The 24015-nt window shown below is 60.2% G+C and overlaps 1 protein-coding gene across 1 annotated transcript in view; it reads right to left on the reverse strand.

Annotated features, from left to right (window-relative positions):
* ATP2A3 (ATPase sarcoplasmic/endoplasmic reticulum Ca2+ transporting 3) overlaps positions 1-10225 on the reverse strand; it is a 34928-nt gene extending 24703 nt beyond the window's left edge. Inside the window, exons 1-2 of the mRNA XM_084862277.1 lie at positions 9962-10225; positions 207-224 (exon numbers count right to left, since the gene is read on the reverse strand). Coding sequence (XP_084718403.1) covers positions 207-224; positions 9962-10079 — 136 coding nt within the window. The 5' untranslated portion in view covers positions 10080-10225. The remainder of the gene's footprint in view (positions 1-206; positions 225-9961) is intronic.
* Positions 10226-24015: the final 13790 nt, after the last annotated feature.

A 24015-nucleotide genomic window follows, 5' to 3' on the forward strand; every position in this document is an offset into this window, starting at 1 on the left:
GGGACAGCCTCGGAGACCGCCGGGCCTGCTCTCCCGCCCCCACCCCCACCCTCACCATTCCGAGGCAGAGCCCGAGGCCGGGAGAGGCGCAGGTGGGCGATGCCCGGGGGCTCGGCAGGGCCTCACTGTGCCCGGGGAGGGGAGGACACACGTGACCACGAACGGCCCAAGGATGTCACCCACAAATGCCCTGGCGCACGCCTCACCTTCCTCGGTCGGGAGCTCTGCAGGATCCAGCAGCCGTGGGAGCCATGTGGAGACAAGAGACATTGGGTTAAGCAGTGGGGCCCCTCCCTCTGTGCCCACCTGGACCCCCACGATGGTTGAGACATGCCCACAGCTCTCTGGAGTCACAGAATGGACTCCACAACCCCCACACCACGTCCCCCCATCACCTCCCACCCCCCCATCCCCCCTCTGAGCACAGTCTGGTGTGGCCTGGCTCCCCCAGGACAAGACCAGCCAGGAGAGTCCCTCCAGAGCCTCCAGGCTAGAGCCCCTCCCCCAGTCACAGAGGGACCCCGAGGTGGCTCCTTCTCCATGGCTGCCCAGTCCTGATCAATGTCCCCCACCCCGACTCCTCGAATTTTGAACATGGACTTGGGCTGCCTCTGATGCACCTGCTGCACCAGGACGAGGTCTGAGCCCCACACCCCCCAGGGCTTCCCTTGGACAAGGCACAGCAGCCAGGCAGGGGGGACCCTGCACGCTCAGCTCCCGGAGGCCCAGCCTGCCTAAGCCCTGCCTCCCTGTCCCTGCTCCTTGGAGGACAGGCTGGGCCAGCAGCACCGGCATCGCTCAGGAGCTGGGTCAGACTCTGAGGCCCCACCCCAGGCTGGCTCTCCTCCTCCTCTCCCCCTTCCTCTTCCTCCCCCTCCCTCCTCCTGGACACCGGTCTTTGCATTGTCCACCTGTTTTGGGCTCAAGTGCCCGCCCATCATTTTCCTCGCGGACCACCTGTTTGGAAGATCCGGGGCCTGCACCTGGCAGCCAGACCGTGAAGAGTATCAGGCAGCCCCGGATGGTTTGGCTGCAGGAACCCAGGAGGGAAACATAGAACCTAAAAATACACTTTCTAGCATTTTCGCCGAAGTCCTATTTTAGGCAGCGGCTGACATTTTCCGTGGAAAATGTAATCTCCAGTGTCCTGCGTTGAGATTAAAATCAAACAGACGTTTTCCTTCTGATCCATTTAGCTGGAGTGGACAGGAAAGGCGGGGGAGGGCGAGCAGGTTTCTGGGCCAAGTCCCTCATGGACGAGGGTCCTTGAGAGGTCAGCTCAGCCATGCCCACCTCAGCCCAGCACAGTGCCAGCCTTGGGCACACATCAGCCTGCCTCTCCGCGCTCCGCCCAGGGGAGTCCCAGCCCTCACCTCCGGGGGGTCTTCAGGGCCCCTGACCAGAGGGAGCTCGCCTGGAAGTCTCCCCTGAACCCCTCCGCTGCCTCCCTCACCCTTCCACTAGGCCCTCGGCGCCTCGGCCACCATATTCCTCAGGGGCAAGGCCTGGGCTTGGGAAGCTAGTTCCTCTCTAGTTCTCTCTCTCCCCTCCATGGGGGTCCCCCCTTCTGCTCTCTGACCCAGGACCCACTCTTTGGCGGTCGTTATGCTGTCCCCCAACTACAGCAGGCCCTCAACTAACGTTTCATTCATTTTTCATTTCTTTATAATGTTGATGAGATGCCGCGGGAACCTAACCAGTTCCTATCCATGAGCCTCTAATTCGTTTTGTTATAAATCGTTTTGCAACTGTTTCAAGAACCCGTATCGTTAGGTGAGAACTCATTTCCGATTCTCCCACCTGTAGGCATTCCCGGCTTCCATGGGACGTGGGAAAAGAGGGACCTGAGTCAGTGCCAGGCTGCGGCACTGAACGGTGGTGAGGGACTTGGGAAGCGTGCACTCCCAGAACTTCTCTGAGACCGAGTGTCCTGCAGCTGCTGTCCCGCTCAGCAGCCGCCAGCCACCAGCCACAGGCAGCTCTGAGCACTGGGAGGGAACGCGGCTGGCGGCTGGCTAGCGTGACTGAGGAGCTAACTTTTAAATTTTACCTAATTTTCATTCATTTACATTTCAGTAGCCACAGAGGCCAGGGGTTGCCGTACTGGACGGCACAGGTCAGGAGCTCTTTGTCCCTCTGCTGCAGAAACCAGCAATCGGCAAGATGTGTCTGGTGTGTGCCCCCGAGTCCCGGGGTGCAGGAGACACAGCCCCAGGTGGCCTGCCGCTGACATACACATGTTCAGAGTGGGCGAGACAGGACCCCCATTGTTTTAAGCCACTGAGATCTGGGGGTGGTTACAGCCGCATAGTCAGCCTGACTGATACCCTCTTCCCCCCAAACCTGGCTTCTACCACAGGCTCCCCTTCCACCCCCACTCACTGGCCCTGGGGGAGGCCCAGCCCGCCACGCAATCACAGCGGACAACCTGCCCACCCTGCACATGCACATACGTGTGCTTCTGTCCCGCCTGAGCAGCTGGCTCCCCGGGGGCTCCGAGTAAGTTTGGAGGATGGGGTCCACCCTACCCTGAAGGGCTGCTGTGGAGACCATCGCTAATGTTAATAAGAGCCCCACTTACTGGGCACCTACTGTGTACCAAGCAGCGTGCCAGGTGCTTTACCCCCATTATCTCCCCAGGTCAGTGGGAGGGCACTGTGTGCCGAGCACAGCGAGGAGGCTCGCCATGGCGATAAATCACCGCAGGACCATTAGAGTTGAGTGCGCCAGCGTGGAGAGCAGCCACAGTGTTTGGACAACAGGCTCAAGCCTCGGACTAATGAGAGGGCACAGTCCTCTCATGGCCACGGGCAGTCCCAGCCTGGAGGGCAGAGCCCTCTGGCACAATCAGAGCCAAAGGCTATCGCTGTAAGCTTGAACCTATGGTCCGAATCTGAGGCCCCACGTGGCTGAGTGACGTGGGCTTGATAGAATTCAGGTGCATGTCATTGAGCAGATTCTCAAAACCCACGAGAGTGTTGTAAACATCTTGACCACTTGCCTTTACGTACTTTGCCTCGGAATCTGGCTGTAAAATAAAGACACGGCTTCCGGGCTGTGGCGCTGTCGCTAGCTCTCCATCAGAGAGGACAGCGACCCGCCGAGACCCAGCTTTCTTCTCTTGTCTGTCTTTTCTCAATCCTTCACCGCCCCCTCTCAGGCTCACCGAGCCTGGCGGAGCTAGCTGGCTCGGCACACGCCGGATGCCATGCTAACGCCTCATGTGCGTTACTCCTGTGACTCTCTAACAACCTGAGGAGGAGCATTCAGTGATTATTCCCGTTTTACAGAGGGACAACGGGAGCCCAGAGAGGTTGGGTGACCAGTCTATGGCCACACAGCAGGAAGTGGGAGTGGCAAGAAGGGTTTTGAGCTCAGGTAGTCTGGTTCTCAACCCTCTGCTCAGGACCTCCTGCACTAACTCCTAGGCTGTCCTGCCTTCGTGGGCCCTCTGCCTCTCCCAGCCAAGGTCACCTGGGAAAACTTGGTGTCTCATGTCCTTCTATCATGAGGCCTCATCCCTCTACTGTGGCCCCAGAGCCACCAGCCAAAACCATCCCTGTCCCAAGGCTTTGCTGTCCTTCCTCACAGGGGTTGTCTGGGGTTACTAGGTTCTGCCAGCTCAGGCCTGGTCTGTTTCAAACTCCAATCCTGCCAAAACCCTAGACCAGTGGTCGGCAAACTCATTAGTCAACAGAGCCAAGTATCAACAACGATTGAAATTTCTTTGGAGAGTCAAATCTTTTAAACTTAAATTTCTTCTAACGCTACTTCTTCAGCATAGACTCTCCCAGGCCGTGGTATTTTGTGGAAGAGCCACCCTCAAGGGGCCAAAGAGCCACATGTGGCTCTCGAGCCGCAGTTTGGTGACCACTGCCTTAGACGACCAATTCTCCTCTCGCGTGACTGAGTCCAGGGGCCATGGAGCACCCTCTAGCCCCTCCCCAGGCATCCCTGCATGATGCTGGCTCCCTGTTGCTGTCCGACCAGGCTGCACATAGTGGGGGAGGGCTGAACCAGTTCTCCCTGAGATGGCGGCATTGGGCTCTCGGCAGAGCCAGATGCCCATTTGTTAAGTGAGGAGAATGCCCCACCCTGCCCACCTGGAGGTGCCCCCCGCCAGGCTGCACAGGAGGAGTGCTCCCTCCAAGGCCCCCGGCTGGGCCAGCCTGGGGCAGGTAGCCCCACTGCCCTTCTGGAATGGACCTCTGGTCCGCCCACTGACGGCCTCCTCACCGACCTCTGCTCTGGCCCATGCCCACAGGTGCCTGATGTGGGGCTGGGCTGCCGGAGGAGGCGGGGGTAGGGGGGTGAAGGAGCTGTCGGGAGTTAGCTGTGGGTCCTAGGGGGCAAAAGAGAATGTGATCAGAGAAACGTCAGGGTTAGAGCAAGGAGTCTGGTCCAGAGGACTTGACTTCAAATCCTGTTCTATCTCTTGGCAGTTCTGTGACCCCTTCTGTGCCTCAGTTTCACCATCTGCACAATGGGAATGGATCATCGCAGTAGCTATGTCCGAGGGGTGGTGTGGAGATGAAATGGCATGCTATGCATGAAATACTTAGACTATGCACGGCGCACAGTACATGCTCAGGAAACATCAGCCGTAATAGGTATTAGAATGTAGGCTTCATGACGGACTGTGTTACGTGCTGTGTCCCCAGCACCGGAATAATGTGTCGGGGCTCCATTAACTTCTATAAACGAATGGATGACCCCGTCTCTGCCTGGTTTATAGGTCAGTGGCTCTCCCTGGCCTGCAGAACAAAGACCACCCTGAGCCTGGTCTTCAAGGCCTGCCTCGATCTGCCCAGCCAGCTTCCGGAATCACCCCGTATCTTAGACACCCATCCGCCAGCCAAGGGAGGCACCTCGGCATTGCCGCCACCTCCCCTGGGGCCGCCTCCAAGATGTTGCTGGGGCCGTTCCTTCTGTGCAGGGTGCCCTTCCCGTCTCCTCATCTGAACGCGGCCTCCCAGGAGGGCTTCCAGGGAAAAGTCCCCTCCCGGGATCACCCTGCCCTGGCCAGTCCTCGGTGAGGGAGCCGCGCCGCCTGGCCGGGCCTGGCCGAGCACCTTCAGGGCCCCGGGCGCTGAGTCACCCCTGCGTCCACACAGCTGTCAGACTGTTTACTCAGTTGCCCACAGCCCAGAGCCCGGGAGAAGGGGGTACAGGGCCAGGGCTGCCCCCAGGCCCCAAGCACCACCTGCTCCCCTCATCGCCACCCTCTGGACTCCTTCCTTCTCACAACATTGGAAACTGGTATTTCAGCTTCTAAATGTCAGTTCCAGCCGGGAGAGGCCAGTGCTCACCGAGGTCTTCCTCAAAGGTAAATTTACAGAGCAATTAAATTGTCACCTGCAGAATAAAGGAGAGGCTTGCCTGGGCCGCCCCGCCCAGCCCACCTGGCCCTGCCCGGTCTCCAGGGCCCCCCTAGAGAGGGCAGCCTGGCCCTGCACTGCGGGGGGCCTGGGTGCGCGGCCTGCTCTCCGGGGGCCCACGCCCGCCAGGCTGACCTGGCACTACCGTACCGGGAAGGCTTTGCTCAGCATCGGGCGCCAGCTGTGCTGTGGGCAGACCTGGCCCCGCCTCGGCAGCTCCTGGTGCAGGGGGCTGGGGAGCTCGGAGGGGACTGGGCCTGAGGCCGGCCCTGGAAGGGGGCACTGAGTTTGCCCAATGAGGCTGTGGAAACCAGAGTGAAGCCCGAGAGACTTGGAGCTTGTAAATCCCTGCAGAGCCGCGCCCCTCAGATCCAGGAGTCCTGCCCCCCACCCCCCACCCCGCCAGGCCCTGAGGGGGTCTCAGAGTCCATCTCCGCTCTGCCTCTGACGCGGAGGCCACGGAGGACATGTCTGCGGGAGGCTGGCAACTCGGATCTCCCTCCCTCCTCCTCCTGCCTGGCCCCAGCCCTCCTGGCCTGGTTTCTGCGGGTTTCCGAAAAACTCCGGCGGCCACCTGGGGCCTGGGCTCGGGGCAGGAGATAAGGCCGCAGCTGACACCGCAGGCGGGAATCTGACTCGGAACCGGCCCTTCCATCTGGCAGCACACCCACCGCACAGATGGCTGCCTGCACCCAGGAAGTTAGCGCCCCTAAAAAGACACCAACCCTGGGACCAGGACCCCTCCCGACGCCCACGTCACCGGGCTTTCCCGGGACCTTGGGGGTTGGCCCACGTAACAGGACATGCCCAGCCTTGGCTCCTGCCTCCTGCCTCCTGTGGCCCACGCCCAGAAAGGCGATGGGCAGCGGGTTCATGGACATAAGGAAATCAGGTGGCTCCTACATCTCCGGAGAAAACGCCCACGCGGACTCGGAAGCAGAGACATGTAATGTGAGGCCACGAGAGGACCCGTTTTCCAGCGGGCTGGCGCGGCGGCAATGGCCAGCAGCACGCCGCCGCCTCGGGGAGGTGGCAGCCGGCGGGTCAGCCGGAGCGACTCTACGGAGAACCGTTTGGCAACAACCGACGAACGAACGTTAAACCCACGCGCCATCCGACCCAGCAGTTCCACTTCTAGGAACCTGTCCTTGGGTGATGTTCACAGGAGGGAAATGACACGGGGTCAAGGATACGCCTTGTGCCGAAACCAGTTTGGCTCAATGGATAGAGTGTCGGCTTGGGGACTGAAGGGACCCGGGTTCGATTCCGGTCAAGGGCATGTACCTTGGTTGCGGGCACATCCCCAGTGGGGGGTGTGCAAGAGGCAGCTGATCGATGACTCTCTCTCATCGATGTTTCTAGCTCTCTATCTCTCTCCCATCCTCTCTGTACAAAATCAATAAAATATATTTTAAAAAAAAAAAAAAAGGATACGCCTTGGAACATGTGTGACGGCAGAGGTTGCGGACAGCCCTAGCTCCCGTCATGGGCCGGACAGGAGGCGCTGGTACGGCCACACGATAAAGCCACGGGGACCCCGAGGAAGCTCCGCGCGGCACGGCCCCGGGGGAAGCAGGGGCGAAGCAGCCGGAGCAATGGCTCTTCCGTGTAAAAAGACATGGACCGCAGGTCTAGATGTGCAGAATTTCCTGGGAAGGAGGCCCGAGACCCGTGTCCCCGGGTCTCGGGGAGTTCCTGTGTGCGGACAGGGCCTGGGAGGCCATGACGGTGTATCCTTTTCCCCCTCTGAGCATGGCCCTCCTGTGTGCACACTTTCATTTCTATTCAACAAGTAAGCTGAGAGGATGTAGAAAACCCTTCCCCTGAGGACGCCGAGTCCTGAGCACCCCTGGGACCTGCAGAGAGAGGCCGTGGGCAGGGAGCCTGCCGCTCACCGCCCGGCTGGGCCTCAGAGGACACCCCGCCAGGCTGCGGTCGGTCGGGACAGGCGGTGTTTGTGTGCATGGCAGGCTCCTGGCTGGTGTGCTCGCTGAGGGCCCAGCGGAGGCCCCCTCCCCCAGCTCTGAGGCGGGAGGGCGGGATCCTCAGGCCCTGCCTCCCGCTGGCAGAATTTGCAAACTTCGGGACGTAAGCAAATGACTTCCTTGTGGTTTCTAGCGCTAACGACCTTGCAGGTGCATAGATTCCTGGGGCTGTGGGGACGCTAGTCCCCCGGGTGTTCCCCTCCACCAGCAGGCTCAGCCCCGACCCCCCGCCCCGCCCCGCCCCCGCCATCCAGTTTCTGGCCCAAAGCCAGGCAGTCCAGCCTCTTCTGCTACAAGGAGGGATGGTTTGGTGTAACGAACACCCACAAACAACGCCGAGACGTGGAGCCCAGTGCAGCCTCACTCAGGATGAAGAAAGGGAGGCACCGAGAGGCAGAGTCTTACCCAGGGTCCCCCAGCTATGAAGGGGCAGAGACAGGGTCCAAGCCCCTAGCAGTCCCCCTTCAGAGGCTGTGCCGGGAGAGGCAGCAGGACACCTGCTCAGGCGGCAGCTGGGCAGGGAAAGCAGGAGGCGGGAAGGGGCGGCTGGCTCTCCGCTCCTCACCTGACCACGTCCAGGGCCCTGAGGCCTCCTGGGAAAAGCCATCAGAAGAGCCCTCTGGGGCTGGGGGCCAAGCTGGAATAGCTCCTGCCTAAGTGACGCCAACTCCTAGCACAGGCACCCCCGCCAGGTCCCAGAAACTGTGAGCCCCTTGTACAGACAGGGAAAGCCAGGCCCGCCGACGGGGACAAGCACCCAGTCCCAGCTCCAGCACTGCTCCGTGGCCTGGGGCAAGCGGACTGCGCTCCTGGTGCCTCAGCTGCTCCTCGGTGGCATGCGGGTGGCAACAGCTGTTCTCAGGAAGAAATGGGAGCGGCAAGTCCTGAGGACAGAGCCTGGCACCTAGGAGTGCTCAGCGAACATTAGCTTTCCCCGGGACTGCTGTCCACGCACAGAAGAAGCAGGGGAGCCCTCGGTGGCCCCCCAAATTTCCCTAATGCATATACCGCGGGAGGCACCCACACACCCCTGCCCCCAGTGCACACCCTCCTCTGCCAACAAAGCCATGGGGTCAGAAAGGAGAGGGGTAGCGGCCAGGGTCCCACCGGACAGAATCTGTGCGACTCTGGAGGCAGAACCAAGGGCTGGGTCTCCAGTTTCCCCTGGGACTCGGGACTCGCTCTCGGGGGCCACGGCAGCACAGAAGAGGCTGTGGACCCCCGGACCCCACCTCCGCCTCCACCTCCACCCCGACCCCAGGGCCGGGAAGCAGGCCCTGCCGCCCTCCGTCCCGCGGCAGCCGACACCCTCCCTGCCAAGTCACTAATGGGGGCATTAAATAATATTTATCTCCCCAGTTCCTCCCACAGCGCCACTAAATATAGCAACTAATTTTTTTGAAAAAGGATTTCTGCTCCAGAAAGATAATATTTATGTAAGAGGTGGTTTCTATAAACCAATACAAAACCCCCAGCTCCCTTCCTGACAGCTCTTCTTAATCTGCAGCCAGTTGGGAGCAGCGAGGCACTCAGGCCGGGGCTGGGAACCCCGGGAGGGCGAGGGGAGTCCCGGGAGGGCGAGGGAACCCCGGGAGGGCGAGCCCCAAGCCCTGAGGGGCTCCAGCACGAGCTTTGGGGTCGGGGCCATGTCCACATGGGCCTCCAGCAGCCTGCGGGGAAGGTGTGCACAGCCCTGCCCGGCAGGCACCTGCCACCTGTCCCCAGGCCTCCGAGGGCGGGGGCACGCCGCCCCTGGCACTTGCTGTGCCTTGGGGTAGAAGGAGAACCCCACATTCCTTTGAAGACGAGGAAGAAATGATACCTCTCCCCCCACGCCACCCCCCTGCAGACAGCAACAGCGGAAGGCTCCCTCCGTGCCCAGCGGTGGGCAGCACGGCTTGGGGTCCCGGAGGCGGGAAAGGCTCCAGGCAGCTCCCTGAAGTGAGGACTGGAACCTGCCACCCTAAGGGGGAGGGTCTCGCCTCGGCAGTTCAAAGCCCCCACCGCTCCCGCCAGCCACATCCGCCTCGGGTGCAGAAAGAGGAAGACCTGGGTGTGGGGGTGGGGGTGGCGTGGGGGCGGGGGCCCCGCGGCCGCCAGCTGACATGCTGCACCCTCTGGGCACTTTACGGAGCCTCGGAGGCCCTGGGGACGCTGGGCGGCGGCAGGCTGAGTCCCCGCGGGCCCCTCGCCCCGGTCTGGGGGTGCACCTGCACTATGGGGGGGGTGCCCTGCTGCACGGGACCGTCGCTGGCGGCCGGCGGGGTGAGCGTGCAGGGGCGCACGGGGCTGGGGGCTGGCGGGGAGGACGGTGCGGGTCCAGGGCTGCAGGGAGGGGGACGCGGAGGGAGGGGAGCCTGGCGTCCGGGCTCCAGACCCGGAACCCGCCGCGAAGGTGGCCTCGCAGCCCCGCCGGGCGCCCCAAGAACATCTGCAGGGGTTTCCGGAGCCCTCGCTTCCTGCCCGCCCGCGGGGGCCGAGAGCTGGGGGTGGGGTGGGGTGGGGTGGGGGCCCCCGCGGCCGCCACGGGGCTGAGGAGACCTGGGCTGCCCCGGCCCCGGCCCCCCGGCCCCGGCCCCGGCCCCGGCCCGCGCTCACCGTTGGGGCCGTAGCGCTCCCGCGCGCTGGTCACCTGCGCGGGGCTCAGGCCGCCCTCCGCGGTCACCGAGAAGCGGCGCAGCACGTCGGCGGCCGGGAGCAGGTGCGCCGCCTCCATGCCGCCCGCCCGCCCGGCCGTCCGCGCCGCGGGCTCCGTCGAGGCGGCCTCCGTGCGGGGCTGCGGGGCTACTGCGCGGAGCAGCGGCGGCTGCGGCCCGGGCGGCCGCCGCGAAGGGCCATGTCCGCGCCGGGACCTTCCCCGACGGCAGTGACAGCGGCCGCCGAGGCCGCGCCAGGATGCTGCGCCCGGGGCTGGGCTGCCTCCCTCCCGGGGCGGGGCGGCGCGGGGCCCGCCCCCGCACTGACACCCCTTCCGGCCGCCCGCCGAGCCCGCGCCCCGCCCCCGCGGCGCCCAGGGGCGCCCAGGCCCCTGCCCGCCCATTCCGCAGAAGAGGGAACCGAGGCCGCCGCAGGGGAGCGCCCGAGCGTGGCCCGAGGGACCCTGGCCCAAGTCGTAGGGCTCAGGGCGCCTCCAAGGGCCAAACGCCGGGGGGCTTCGGAGCACGGGGCTCTGAGTCCTCTGGGCCCCGGGAGGTTGCCAAATGGAGTTGTCCTTAGAGGGGTCCCCTCCCCCCTCTCCCCCACCCCGAACTCTGCAGGCAGGTCTGGAGGAAACCCAGAGGCCGAGAACAAGCCGGTCTCCTCCTCCTTGGTGTTTGTGCTTTCCCCTTCTTCTCCAAACGTCCAGTGATTGGCGGGTACCCCTACAAGCAGACCTCTAACAATGAGCCAGGACATGAGAATGCAGACCAGTCTTGTCACCCCAGACACACACCCTCACCCCAGCAGGAAATGTGGCTGCGGGTGGGTGGGGCTCCCTGGAGAGCTGAGGGCGGGTGGAGGCCTCTGGCCGGGAGAGGGGGGCCAGCAGGACCTCCGGCGCCCCTGAGCTCCTAGGTCCGGGGCTGCAGGTCAGGGAAGCAGAGAACAGTCTGCTTGGCACCCCTCCAGGGTGAGAGACCCAGCCCTCACCCAGGGGCAGTCTTACCCCCACCAGCTGGCCTCTGCTGTCCGCCCTGGCCGCACAGGGTCAGAGATTCCAGGACTGAGCCCACCCGGCCAGCTGTTCAAAACCCCAAACCCTTCAGTGCCTCTGCAGCCAGAAAGCCTTCCCCGACACAGCAACTACACACACCACATACACACACCACACATGCACAACATACACACACACACAATATGCACCCACCTCACACACACATCCCACACACCTCATGCACACACATATGACACACACACAACACATACTTCATGCACACCACATACACACCTCCCCCCCACACACACACACGTGTCAGCCTGGCTCAGTTGCTGACTGCCCAGCCATGGGTGCCCCGATTCTGACCTCCTCCTTGCAGGCCAGGGCTGCAGGGCTCACTGTGTCCCCCTGGCCACGCCTCCTTGAGCACAGACACTCCATGGGGCTAGTGGACAGAATGGCCCGGCCTTTCGCTCTGCCTTGGTGGGGTCACCCAGACTGACTCCCAGGGCCCCGCTGGGTGTCGGCCTGCGCCTGGGAGGTAGGGAAATGCTGGTTTTTTAGCCGAGGCTCCTTCCAGCCTGACATGTTAGATCTCGAGTCCAATATCCCTGTCATTTCCCCCCTGTCCCTTTCTTCTCCCCGCCCCCCCCCCTCAGTCCCTACAGACCGCCCCACCTGCATTCCTCAGTTGCCAGGAAAAACCTTTAGCCAGGGCTGGGTGAGGACAGGGCCCTGTGGCTCCCACCAGAGTCTCTGTCCCAGGAAATTCAAGCAGGTGGGAGCCCAATGCCCCTCCCCCAGACACATCCTGGGGCCCAGGAACCTTAACCCTAAGCCTTTCCCATACTCTCCTCCGCTCAGGTGTGAGGGTGTGTGCTAGAAGGTAGGGCCGGTCGGCTGCCTGTTTGCTCTGGCAGGCTAGCCTACGTTCCCTTTCTCCGGCCCACCCCACCCCAGCCCACCCCATCCCACTCTGCCTCCAAACCACCACACGCAGGGCAAACGGTAGCCCCCGCCTGGCAGGCTCACACACCTGTCAGCATGCCCACCTGCTTGGCTGCCCTCACGACGACACCTGGGCGTGCCTCCAAGCTCCACAGAATCACACACGGTCATGTCACACTCAAGCCACCTGTCTGGTTGCTGGTGGCCTCTCTCTGTACTTGGACACATAGTTGGTGGCCAGCGTGACACGGCCCCGGACGTGCTGTCCAAAGGGCATTCTATCCTTCCCCCTCCCCACTAAAATATACAGAGGGCTGCAGGCTTGAAACCCCGTCCCAGCTCTTTCCAACTTCCTCACAGAACAGGTGCTGGTGAAACTTACCCTCTCTCTGGCATAGGGCACCTCACCTGAGGGGGCCAGGGTGGAGAATGGGGGCACAGCTAGCTAGCTCTTCCCTGGAAAGATTGGGACGCAGGAAGATGAAGGGGTTGCAGGCAGAAAAGGCAGCCTGAGTTGAAAGTGGGAAACCTCAGCTATATGCCAGGGACAGTGATTCAATTCCTCAGCACGGCTGGATCATAAGGAGCATGAGCACAGGATCAGGAGCAGATCAGAGAGGCAGGGCTAGGGCACTGAGAACTTGATTGCTCTATAGTAGCCTGGATTTTGTACTGAAGGCTTTCTGAGTAATGAAGAGATGGGGTCAGATTTGCCTTAAAGAGAAGCTTCCTGGCCCAGCTTGCATGGCTCAGTGGTTGAGCATCGACCTATGAACCAGGAGGTCACGGTTCAATTCCCGGTCAGGGAACACCCAGGTTGTGGACTTGATCCCCAGTGTGGAGCGTATAGGAGGCAGCTGATCAATGATTCTCTGTCATTATTGATGTTTCTATGTCTCTCTCCCTCTCCCTTCCTCTCTGAAATCAATATATATATATATATATATATGCACACAAATCAATATATATAAATATTTATGCATATATATTTCATGCACTGGGCTCTAGTATGTATACACACACATATGCATATATATGCATGTGTGTGTGTGTGTCTATATATACCTACTAGAGGCCCAGTGCATGAAATTTGTGCACTCAGGAGAGGGGGGGCCTCAACCCAGATTGCAAGAGAGTGAAGGCCAGATCAAGGGACCCCAATGGTGCAGGACCAGGGCTGGGGAGGGATTCTGGAGATTGGCCAGCTGGGGAGGGATAGCAGGAGGGCTCTAGGCCATCTCACTCAGTCCTGATTGGCTGGACCCCAGCAGCAAGCTAACCTACCGGTCGGAGCATCTACCCCCTGATGGTCAGTGCACATCATAGCAACTGGTCAACCAGTCAACCCGTGGTGGTCAATGCACATCATAGCGAGTGGTTGAGCGGCCTTAGCATATCATTAGCATATTACACTTTGATTGGTTGAATGGCTAACCAGACACTTAGCCTATTAGGCTTTTATTATATAGATAGGATATATTTTTTGAAAGAAAGGCTTCCTGCTGGAAGATTGTGTGGGGAAGAAATTGAAGGGGATAACAGGTTGAAAGAACCCCAAAATAGTTCCAAAGAAAAATGAGGTCTAGACCAAGGCCCAGTGGGGACGCAATGGATAAGACTTGGAACTGGATTAGATTCAGAGATGAGAGACCATAAGGAGTCACAGCCAACTCTTGAATTTCTGGCTTCCATAGTGGGAAGATGAGGGGGATAGCCCTGAGGTGGGCAAGCAGCAGGTTGAGGTCAGGAGGAGAGTCAGGGAGTGACCTGGGGGCCACGCGGAGTGTGGGGGGTGAGGGAGACTCTAGCCGGAGATGTCTTAGGGCAGCCGTGTGTTTGGGGTGAAGAGAGAAGGCTGGGAGGAGCCTGAGCTGCCCGTGGACCCCCCGTTCCCCAGCTGAGTGGACAGGGAGGGCCCTGACCCAAGAGTCCTCAGCCAGAGGCAGGCGAGCAGAGCCAACCTAACTCTCTCTTGAGAGTTCCAGCAGTGATCCAGGGATGATATCGGAGGGCCGTGGGTGCTGAGAGCAGCATTAGAACGCTAACATCATCTGAAATATAGCCGTGGGAGGGCAGGGAGGAAAACCAAGTCCTGTGAAACGAGAAATTGAGACAAGATAACACGTGGTGTCAGAGCGAGAAAGAGAGACACAGAGACTCCCTAATGGCACTCGAGTTCCTCAAGAGCCTCTACTTCTGCCCTCGGCTCCCCCAGATTCCAGAGGCCACAGTTCAGTGTCTTTCCATAGACCTGCCTTCCTTTGTTACCGTTCAGACACGCTTCTGTCTTTTGCTGCCACAGGGTTGTGACGAGGGTCAGACCTCGCTTTGAATCTGGGCTCAGCCCCTTACAGGATGTGTGGCCTTGGGCAAGGCCTGGCACCCACCCCTCTGAGCCTCACCTGTTCATTAGTGAGGGTAAGCCAGCTGCTGTAACGGTCACCCCAAAAACACGTAAGGACTTGAGCGTCATAGAAGTTTATTTCTCGGTCACGGAAAGTCCAAAGCAGGTGCTCTGCTTGGCAGTACTCAGTGTTGTTGGCGATATGAGACCCACACTCCTTCTGTTTGGTGGCTCTGCCATCTCCAGCATGGTCCCTAGGTCACCAGACTCATCTGCATCCTCCCAGCCCAAGGACAGAGAGCATGGACGGCGGCAATACGCACGTGAAACGGTCCAGCCAGCTAGGACATCCCTTCCTCTCCAATCCCATTGGTTAGGATTTGGTCACATGGCCACGCCTACTGCAAAGGAAGTTGGAGGACAGAGTCCAGCTGTGCTGGGAAAGAAGGGGAAGCCGGCCTGGGGAGCATGGAGTCTTCGAGATGATAAAGGACCTCTCCCGGGGTTGATGAAGTGGGTTGCACAGTCAGCATCCATCCTCCTCGCTTGGTTTTCTTTATGAGAATCTTCCCTGCCTCTCCCTCCATCCTTTTTGTTCCCACAGAACTGACCTCATAGCCGAAACCAGTTTGGCTCAGTGGATAGAGCGTCCGTCTGTGGACTGAAGGGTCCAAGATTCGATTCCGGTCAAGGGCATGTACATTGGTTGTGGGCATGTCCCTGGTGGGGGGTGTGCAGGAGGCAGCTGGTCGATGTTTCTCTCTCATTGATGTTTCTGGCTCTCTGTCCCTCTCCCTTCCTCTCTGTAAAAAAATCAATAAAATATATTTTTAAAAAAGAGCTGACCTCCTCCCCTAGATCCAGGGGCGGGCCTAGGACTCTTTCCTAGCCAATGAGGGGCCTACAACCCGTTGGCCATAGAGACTGATTGGTTCCAGATGAGCATGTGACCAGAAGTCAGCTGCTCAGCACCACAGAATTGGATTTTTTTTTGTTGGAAGATTGGGGAAAATATCCCATTCCGAAAGTTGGGGTGGAGAGGAAGCTGGTGTGGTGTAAGCGTGGCGCTGCAGGAGGCCACCTCGCCAGCGCCAGCGGGAGGGCGGCTTCTGGCTGCCAGGGAAGCGGCCACAAAGAGAAGCAGCGATGGGAGCGGCGGGTTTCTGATGACGTCTGCCTGAAATGGGTCCATCCCCAGGCTTTTCAGTTATGTGAGTCCGCACCTTCCCGTTTTGGTTGGGTTTCTGCCATTGGAAAATGGGAGAGTTGGCTCTTAGAAAGCTGTTGCGGGAACTTGCTGAGGGATGTGAAGGGTCTAGACGTGGTGCCTGACCCACCAATGGTTTCTGGTGCTATTGCTGTTTGGGGTCTGGGGGAGGGACCTGCCGTGGAGACTGAGAAGCAGCAGCCAGCCAGGGGGTTGGAGGAAGAAAGGAAGTCTCCCAGAAACCCCTGCTCTGGGCCTTGTCCTGGAGCCCCATTGGCTGGCACTGGGGCTCTGCCCAGCACCCTGATTGGCCCACAGCTGAGTTAGCACTCACCAGGCGCCCAGCCCTGTGCTCCTTTCATTCAGGCCTCGTGGCTCTGGCCCCTCACAAAGACGAGGGATACATCGATGGAGCCTGTGCCGGGCTGGCTCCGTGGACGTGCAAGCTGTGCACTCACCCAGACCCAGGAGAAGGCCCTGCACTTGGTTTAATGCGGCCGCTGTCTTGAAATTCATACTCATTTTCTCCCTGAACTTGGGCTTTGCAAGCGAAGTTGGCTGTGCGTGTGCCAGCAAGGAGGACGTGGGTAGTATGCCGCCCCATTCGGAGTGTCCGCTCCGCTCCGATGCTGTGAGCGCGGGATTCTCGGGGGCTCAGGATGCGTGGGACTCGGTGAGACTCAGTTAGCACAAGGCAGTGGTCGGCAAACTGCGGCTCACGAGCCACATGCGGCTCGCCCGGTTTGCCACTCTGTTGACTGATGAGTTTGCCGACCACTGGCATAAGGGAAGCAGGACAGGCCTGCAGCTGAGTAAGTGGAGGAGGACATGCCTTCCCTTCGAACCAGGACTTGCTTCAAACGCCCACGGAAGGCAGTGGTGTTCTAGGAAGCCAGAGGATCTGGAGCCCTGCCTCGCCTTTCTTGCTCACGTTACTTCCCTGCCTTCGCCAGCCACGTAGACTAAAAATGATGCCCCAAACAGGGAGGGCCACCCAGAGCCTTGCCTTTCAGTGCGTCCTGCCTCAGCCGGGAGCCACGGTGGCGAGTGCGGGTGGGACGTGTGTGTATCAAGAAGTGACATTGGGCAGCATCCGCCCGGTTCTGGCAGAACTCAATACACACGTGTAACGAGCTATGAAATGCAACCTGGGTACCTTTAGTGACCGCACAGATGAGTGACGTGCTCCTCATTTTGCATTTAAAACTGGCATTCCAGCCCTAGCTGGCCTGGTTCCGTGGGTAGAGTGTCAGCCTGTGAACTGAAGGGTCTCGGGTTCAATTCCAATCAAGGACACATGCCCGGGTTGTGGGCTCAATCCCCAGTAGGGGGTGTGCAGGAGGCAGCCGGTCAATGATTCTCACTCATCATTGATGTTTTCCTCTCTCTTTCCCTCTCTCTTCCTCTCTGAAATCAATAAAATAAAAAAAAATGTATATTTTTAAAAATTAAAACAAAGCTGAATGGGGAAATCCGTGTTAGTAATTTAAATTTTGAATTTTTTCTGTACTTGGAAAATGAAATAGGAAATAATGAAAAGCACAGGAGCAGCACAGGAGAGACTGCGGAAGAAAGGAAAAGCTTGGTTTTAGTCCCTTTAGTAGCACTTTTTCATAGACAGGGGCCCCACCTTGCCATTTTGCCCGGGGCCCTGCAAGGTATGTAGCCAGCCCTGTTCTTTCTTTCTCTCTCTCTCTCCCTCCCTCTCTCTCTCTCTCTCTCTCTCTCTCTAATGTAAGATTTTTTTAGATATATATATTTTATTGATTTTTTACAGAGAGGAAGGGAGAGAGATAGTTAGAAACATCGCTGAGAGTCATTGATCAGCTGCCTCTTGCACACCTTCCACTGGGGATGTGCCCTCAACCAAGGTACTGTACATGCCCTTGATCGGAATCGAACCTGGTACCCTTCAGTCTACAGGCTGATGCTCTATTGAGCCAAACCGGTTTCGGCCAGTCCTGTTCTCCGTCGCAGAAGAAGCAAGGTTCTGTGAGGCTTCGGGGGCCAGGCGACTTGTCCAAGGGCACTCCGCTGGGGGTCAGACCCAGCTGCTCTGACTCCAGAGTCAGCTCCTAAGGACCCCCTCCCCCAGCTGGCCTGTCTGGGAGCCCCTCCCTAAGTCAGGTCACTGGAACACTGACTGAGCAGAGAAGGCTGGTCTGCACGCTCCACCGCCCTGCCTCCGGCCTCATATCACTGCCCAAGCTCAGGCCCCAGCTTCTCTCTGGAGCCCGACCTTTTCCCCCCCAGACCTCCCTCCCTCCGTACACCAGACTGCCTGCCCGAGCTGCTGCCTGCACCGCTTCCCGCTCTGCTCAGGAGCCCTCCTCAGCCCGGCGTGGCTCAGCGGCTGACCGTCCACCCAGGAGCCAAGAGGATGCTGGTTGGATTCCTGGTCAGGGCGCATGCCCAGGTTGCAGGCTCGATCCCAGGAGGGGGCGTGCAGGAGGCAGCTGATGGATGATTCCCTGTCATCATGGAGGTTTCTATCTCTCTCTCTCTCTCTGAGGTTTCTATGTCACCCTTCTGAGCCTCACCTGTTCATTGGTTAGGGTAAGCCAACTGCTGTAACAGTCACCCCCAAAATATGTAAGGACTTCAGTGCCCTAGAAGTTTATTATTCCTCTCTGAAATCCATTCTATATGTATCTCCTCCTTAGCTCCCAACTATCAGCAGGATAAAGCCCAGACTCTTCAATCCGGCAACCCCAGCTTCTCCAGTTGGCTCCTGCTCATACGCAGACAAACTGGTCTCAGATGCCCCCAACCCGCCTTGCATTTTCTCGCTTCACCCCTTCGATCATGCTGGTCCCGGCCCAGACTCCTCTCCCAGCTCCTCTCCCAGTTTCTCCCACCTTGGGGACTTGTTTCCTTGGCCCCCCAATCCTGTGTCTGCACACTCTTCCCTGCACACCTGGGACTGGCTCTGGACGAAGCCCCACAGATCCAAGCCTACCTCCCCATTGTGCACAAGGGGAAACTGAGGCCCAGGGAGAGGATGGGACTCCAGCCGGGACCAGGAGCCAGGGAGGCCACAGCCGTGCTTCCGCTGGGACTCCTTGGCCGTGACTCCTGTCCTGGAGGCCAGGGCCAGGGCCAGGGCAGTCTCCTCCAAGACCAGCGAGTGACCCTGGGATAGCCTGGCCTCACGGGGACTCCACCCCCACTCTGGGGAAGGGTCTCGAGCGATAGTTCAGGGGGCAGGTGGCAGGAGGATTGGGTTCTAACCTGTTATCACAGATTCCTTCCTCCCTCCCTCCCTCCCTCCCTCCCTCCCTCCCTCCTTTCCCTCCTTCCTTCCCAGGTGTTTATCGAGGGCCCAGCCTGCCCCGGGCACAGGTCAGGCCTGGAGAGCTGGTCCCGGTTCTCCCTGAGCTCACAGCCACAGGAGGAACAGGCTGCAGGGAGGTCGGTGGAGGACAGGGCGGTGAGGGGTCTCCTCAGGGAGGTCAGGGGCGGGCTCCCGGGGCACTGATGCTTTTGCTGAGATCAGAAGGAACGGGGCAGGGAAAGATGTTCACGCCCAGGGTCCCGCCTGCGCAGAGCCAGCTTCGCCTGAGGCCTTGGAGGAGCCTGCCCGGCTCTGGGCCTCGGTTTCCCCATTGGGTCATTGCGAGCAGTGGGCGTGGCCCAGGCCGTGGCCATCCTTAAACAAGACACAGAGGCCGAGGTGCCTTCCCGCCTTCCCGCTGGCCACTTTGGCTTGTAAATGGGTTTGACGCGAAATGCAAATGGCCTTAGAGACCCGGGACTCTCCCTTCCTCCTCCCAGCCCCCGGGTCCCAGGCTCCCCAAGGCCCTGATGTCCACGGCCTTAGCCCCCACGCCCACCCACCTTGGCAGCCTGCCTCTGGAGGGGCACAGAAGGCTGGCTACCAGCTGTTCAGGGTGGGAGACCGCAACCCCGAGTACTTTTATTTTGGTATTTCGGGCTTGGGGACCCCTGTGCCCGTCCCTGATGCACCCCCATCAGTCCTCCTGGGGCTGCTGCCCCACCTAGTCTGGGCCTCCCTCCAACCCCGCAGCCCCAGCCCCTCCCTGTCCTCTAAGATGGGGACCGCCGTGTCCCCTCCCCTCAGCCCTGGCCCTCAGGCCTCCAGCTTCCTCACCCACCATCATCCTCACCTCTTCCTGCCTCCAGGGGCCATGCCCAGCTCCCTGCACACAGTGGGAAGGTCTTTGCAAGGTTGCCTCCTCCGCTTGAAACACCTCTGCCTTTCGGGAGCACGTGTGTGCTCAGTGCTGCTGGCCCCGAAGGCCCGGAGCTCACCCTCATCCCTCAGGCCAACAGGGCCCCCATCGCCCTCAGGGCCCCATGGAGCCCACGGCACCCCGAGTTCACTGTCCGCAGACACCCTCGAGGGCAGGCACCGGCCCCCACTCACCGGGTCCCAGCGGGTGTCGGGGAGGGCGTTTAAATGGCAGGAACACCCGGAGCCTCGAGGGCCGGGAGGGAGAGGCTGTGGGCAGCAGCACAGAGGGTGCCCGGGCCCCTCTGCGGGCCAGGACAGCCGGACCGCTGCTGCATTTTGGCCTGACGGCCTCCTTCCCTTCGCATCCACCTCCTCGGGAACGCCCTGGCCGGGCTGGGGCGGGGGCCCTGGGCCGGGCTGCTCAGTCCTCAGCGCCTTGAGGCAGCTTCCTGGCCTCACCCCCTTATCTCCCGGGCCAGGCCGGAGAGAGGAAGCAGTGCTCTCCTCCGCGCGGTGGACAGAGACACCCCCGGGCCGCAGGAAGGGGGGAGCATGTCATGGGAGGGTGTGCCTGCCTCTCCCGGGCCTGCCTCCCCTTCTGCGGCTGCCAGAGTCCTCTTCCTAACGCGGCCATGTCGCCGCTCTGCTGCTCCGGAGCCTTCCATGGCTCCCTGTGGTCTTCACGACAGAGAGCACATTCTCAGCTCGCCAGCCGGATCTGGCGGCCCTCCCCCTCGGCGCCTTCGCCTTCAGTCACTGTGACTGTTTTCTTCATCCCCGCTCCAGATCCCCTCCCTGCCTGCCTTCGCTCTCGTCCTTACTGGTACTCGCTCTTCTCATCTTTTCCTGTCTCAACCCTGCTCACTCTTTAATTTTTTTTTAAGATATATTTTATTGATTTTCCACAGAGAGGAAGGGAGAAGGATAGAGAGCTAGAAACATCGATGAGAGAGAAACATCGACCAGCTACCTCCTGCACACTCCCTACCGGAATGTGCCTGCCACCAAGGTACATGTCCTTGACCGGACTCGAACCTGGGACCTTTTTCAGTCCGCAGACCGACGCTCTATCCACTGAGCCAAACCGGTTTCAGCAGTCCTGCTCCCTCTTCAAAGCCAGGTTCAGGTGCTGCCTCCTCCCAAAAGTCCTCTCTGGCGCCTTCACAGGGTGGAATGCTTGCTTCCTCTGGCTCTGTCTTGCGGGTGATTCTAGCCAGCATTTCTCCCTCTGCCTTTGGGGGAGTAGCTTTGGGGGAGCAGCTCCCGCTGAAGAGGAACTCTGCGTGAGGCTTGAGCTTTTGGCAAAGATTTACAGGAGCCTCCACTCCGATCAGCAGAGGTCAACGGACAGGGGGTGGGGTAGGGGGGCAGGGGAGGCAGGAAACAAAGAGATTTAGAGACCCCCCTGTCCCCACCCCTCTTCCTCGGATCCCTGTGGGTGCCCAGGCGGCACACACCTCTTGCCCTAGCCTTTCTCCCTTCCCTGACATAAAAGAAGCCTGAACTCCGGCCCGTTAAGATGGATTCCAGGAAGCTTTACGGTCTCATCTTTAGGAAGAGTCCTCGGCGTTTTAAAAAAGTCCCTATTTTGGGAAAGAATCTTTCCAAAAATCTTTCCCAAAATCGGGACTTTTTAAAAACGCCTCGGGATGCCGGACAAATTGTTAAAAATCGGGACTGTCCCGCCAAAAGCGGGACGTCTGGTCACCTTAGTGTAGGGGTGTCAAACTCAATCAGAGAAGGGGCCAAAATCTAAAATCCAGCCTAAATCGCGGGCCGAATGGTTTACTGAACAGTCATAAACTGACAATGTCATAAACTGACAGCAGAGTGCAGTGATGACAGTGCGGTGCGGGCCACATTGCAAGGCCTGGCAGGCTGGATTTGGCCCGCGGGCCTTGTGTTTGACACGTGTGCCTTAGTGTAATCGCATCCATGATCGGGAACACCCTCACTCCGGATACATCCGTCAGCCCTCCTGTTGTGGGGCCAGAGGGCGAAGACCCAGCAAGGGGCTGGGATTGGCCCAGGGTCGTGCGGTGGGCGGGGTCTCCTCCCAGCCCTGTGCTTCTTTCTCCGCTGCCATGTCTGGCACAAAAGCACAGTCTCTGTGAGCCGGGGCTGGGCCCATCAGCACTTGGTCAGTGGGGCCAGGGCCCTGCCTGCCAGGGAGGGTGCTTTGCTCCGGGCCATGCCTGGCGGTCTGCCCACGGGGCCTCCTCCGCTGGTAGTGGGCTGTAAGGCGATAAAACACAAAACCCCATTTGCCTTGTAAATGGTTACACCAGACCAGCTCGTAAACCCTGGGCTTGACTTGAAAAGGAATGTGAGATCTGGGGCTGGCTTCCTGGTTCAGGGAACGGCCTTTAGCCCGGGGGCACCTGAGGCGAGGCTGGTCTTGGTCAGTCCTCAGCCCTCCTGTGTGACAGCAGGGGCAGCTGGCTCAGCCTCGCCCACAGGGTGCCTGAGGCCCGGGGCTGGGCTCTGGGGGCCTGTCCAGTCCTCAGCAAGGCTGGGTCCTTCTGCTGGCCACGGGAGTCAGAGAGACCTCTGTGCTCTGGGCGCAGGTCTCTGTGTAGCAGGGAGGGGCGGTTGGTGTCTTGAACTCACAGGGCCCTGGTAGGAACTTGCTCACACTGCCCACACAGGAGCAAAACCCAGGTGAAGTGGCCGCAGACCCGGGCTGCCCCTGGCTCCCAGGCGGGAGGCAGAGGGAAAGCTCAGTCTGGTTGTGGGCCCCTCACGGCCCCTAGCGACAGCCCCGGCCCGCTCTGACTCCCAGGCCCGCCGTCCTGACGTCCCCCGCTCCGTGCCCTTTCGGGCCTCTCGTCGGCGGTGCCAGGTCTCCGCCCGGTGTTCCCTGCGTGGCGGCCAGCCCAGCTCCCTGGGGATATCCTGTCATTGTGGCCCGGAGCCCGGCGCTGCCTCTTTCCAGGTCAGCCCCGGCACTCTGGGTCTGTCCGCGTCCCCAGGTGGGGCCGAGAGAGGTCAGGGGAGTTGGCAAAGGTACCCCGATCCCGGGGTGGCAGAGCTGGGCGCTGTGCCCGCGACACCTGACACCCGGGCCGGGGGCAGCCCCCGGGGAAGACACGCAGGCGGGGCGCCCTGCCTGCTGCCAGCCCTAGGGGTGACCTTGGCATGTCCTCGGGGCGCCCTCCCCAAGGCCCTGACTTCGGGCAGAGCCAGCCGTGGCCCAGCGGACGGAGGGATCTGGGTGACCAGTGAGTGCGGGCCTGCCGGAGGCTGGCCGTGCTGGGGCCTCTGCACAGGGCGCGGGGATGGGGCCGGTGGGGAGCTCCATCCCCTCCCACCAGCAGCCCCACATGAAAATGCCCAGATTTGCAAGTTGGCTTCCATTTGCCCTTAATTCCCTGGAGTCACCCCACGTCATTTGTGTACCCAAATCAGCCCAGGCCCTGCGGGGGCCCCCCCGCTCACAGCTCCAGCTGCTGGTTCCGAGGGAGGGTGATACCCTGAAGGGGGTCTGCCTTGGGACCCTCACAGTGCGGTCTGCGCTGAGGATCCAAGAGCAGCCAGGAGGCGCAGTGCCTGCTAAGGGCCGGGCGCCAGGCCTGTTGAATCTTTTTTTTTTTTTTTTTAATAAATCTTTATTGTTCATATTATTAAAAATGTTCCTCTCCTCCCCCACCCCCCCTCTATTGCTCCCCTCCGGCCTATTGAATCTTTATGAGCAGCCTGTGAGCGGACTCCCTACGCTCCTGCCTGACAGAGCTGCCCAGTGAGCGAAGGGCCACACAGCTGGCACCCGGGAGAGCAGGGCGTTGAACCCGGGCCATCTGGCCCCAGAGCCCAGACCTTTAACCACTGTGCTCGGAGCAGAAAGAAGAGTAGGAGAGAACTTGTCCCAGGTCCCTAAACGGTTCAAGGCCAAGAGCCTAACTTGGCTCTGACTCAAGGCTCCTGCTTGTGATCCCTGAGTTAAACGGCCTGGTGAGAGCTCTGAGGATGGGCCAGGGACCCCCTCAGCCCCCAACCTGCCCTCAGTGTCCTCTTCAAGAACCCTGAGACAGTGGCCACTCTTGACTAGGGAGAGAGCCCCACCTGAGAAGCCAGTCCATGGGCTTTAGTTTTTGGTTTTTTGTTTTTTTTATTGTTTTTTATTTTTATTTTTATTGATTTTGTAGTACAGAGAGGAAGGGAGAGAGATAGAGAGTTAGAAACACCGATGAGAGAGAGTCATCGATCAGCTGCCTCTTGCACACCCCCTACTGGGGATGTGCCCGCAACCAAGGTACATGCCCTTGACCGGAATCGAACCCGGGACCTTTCAGTCCCCTAGCCGACGCTCTAGCCACTGAGC

The sequence above is a fragment of the Pipistrellus hanaki genome, assembly GCF_964339955.1.
Source record: "Pipistrellus hanaki genome assembly, chromosome: 16".
In the NCBI taxonomy this organism is placed as follows: Eukaryota; Metazoa; Chordata; class Mammalia; order Chiroptera; family Vespertilionidae; genus Pipistrellus; species Pipistrellus hanaki.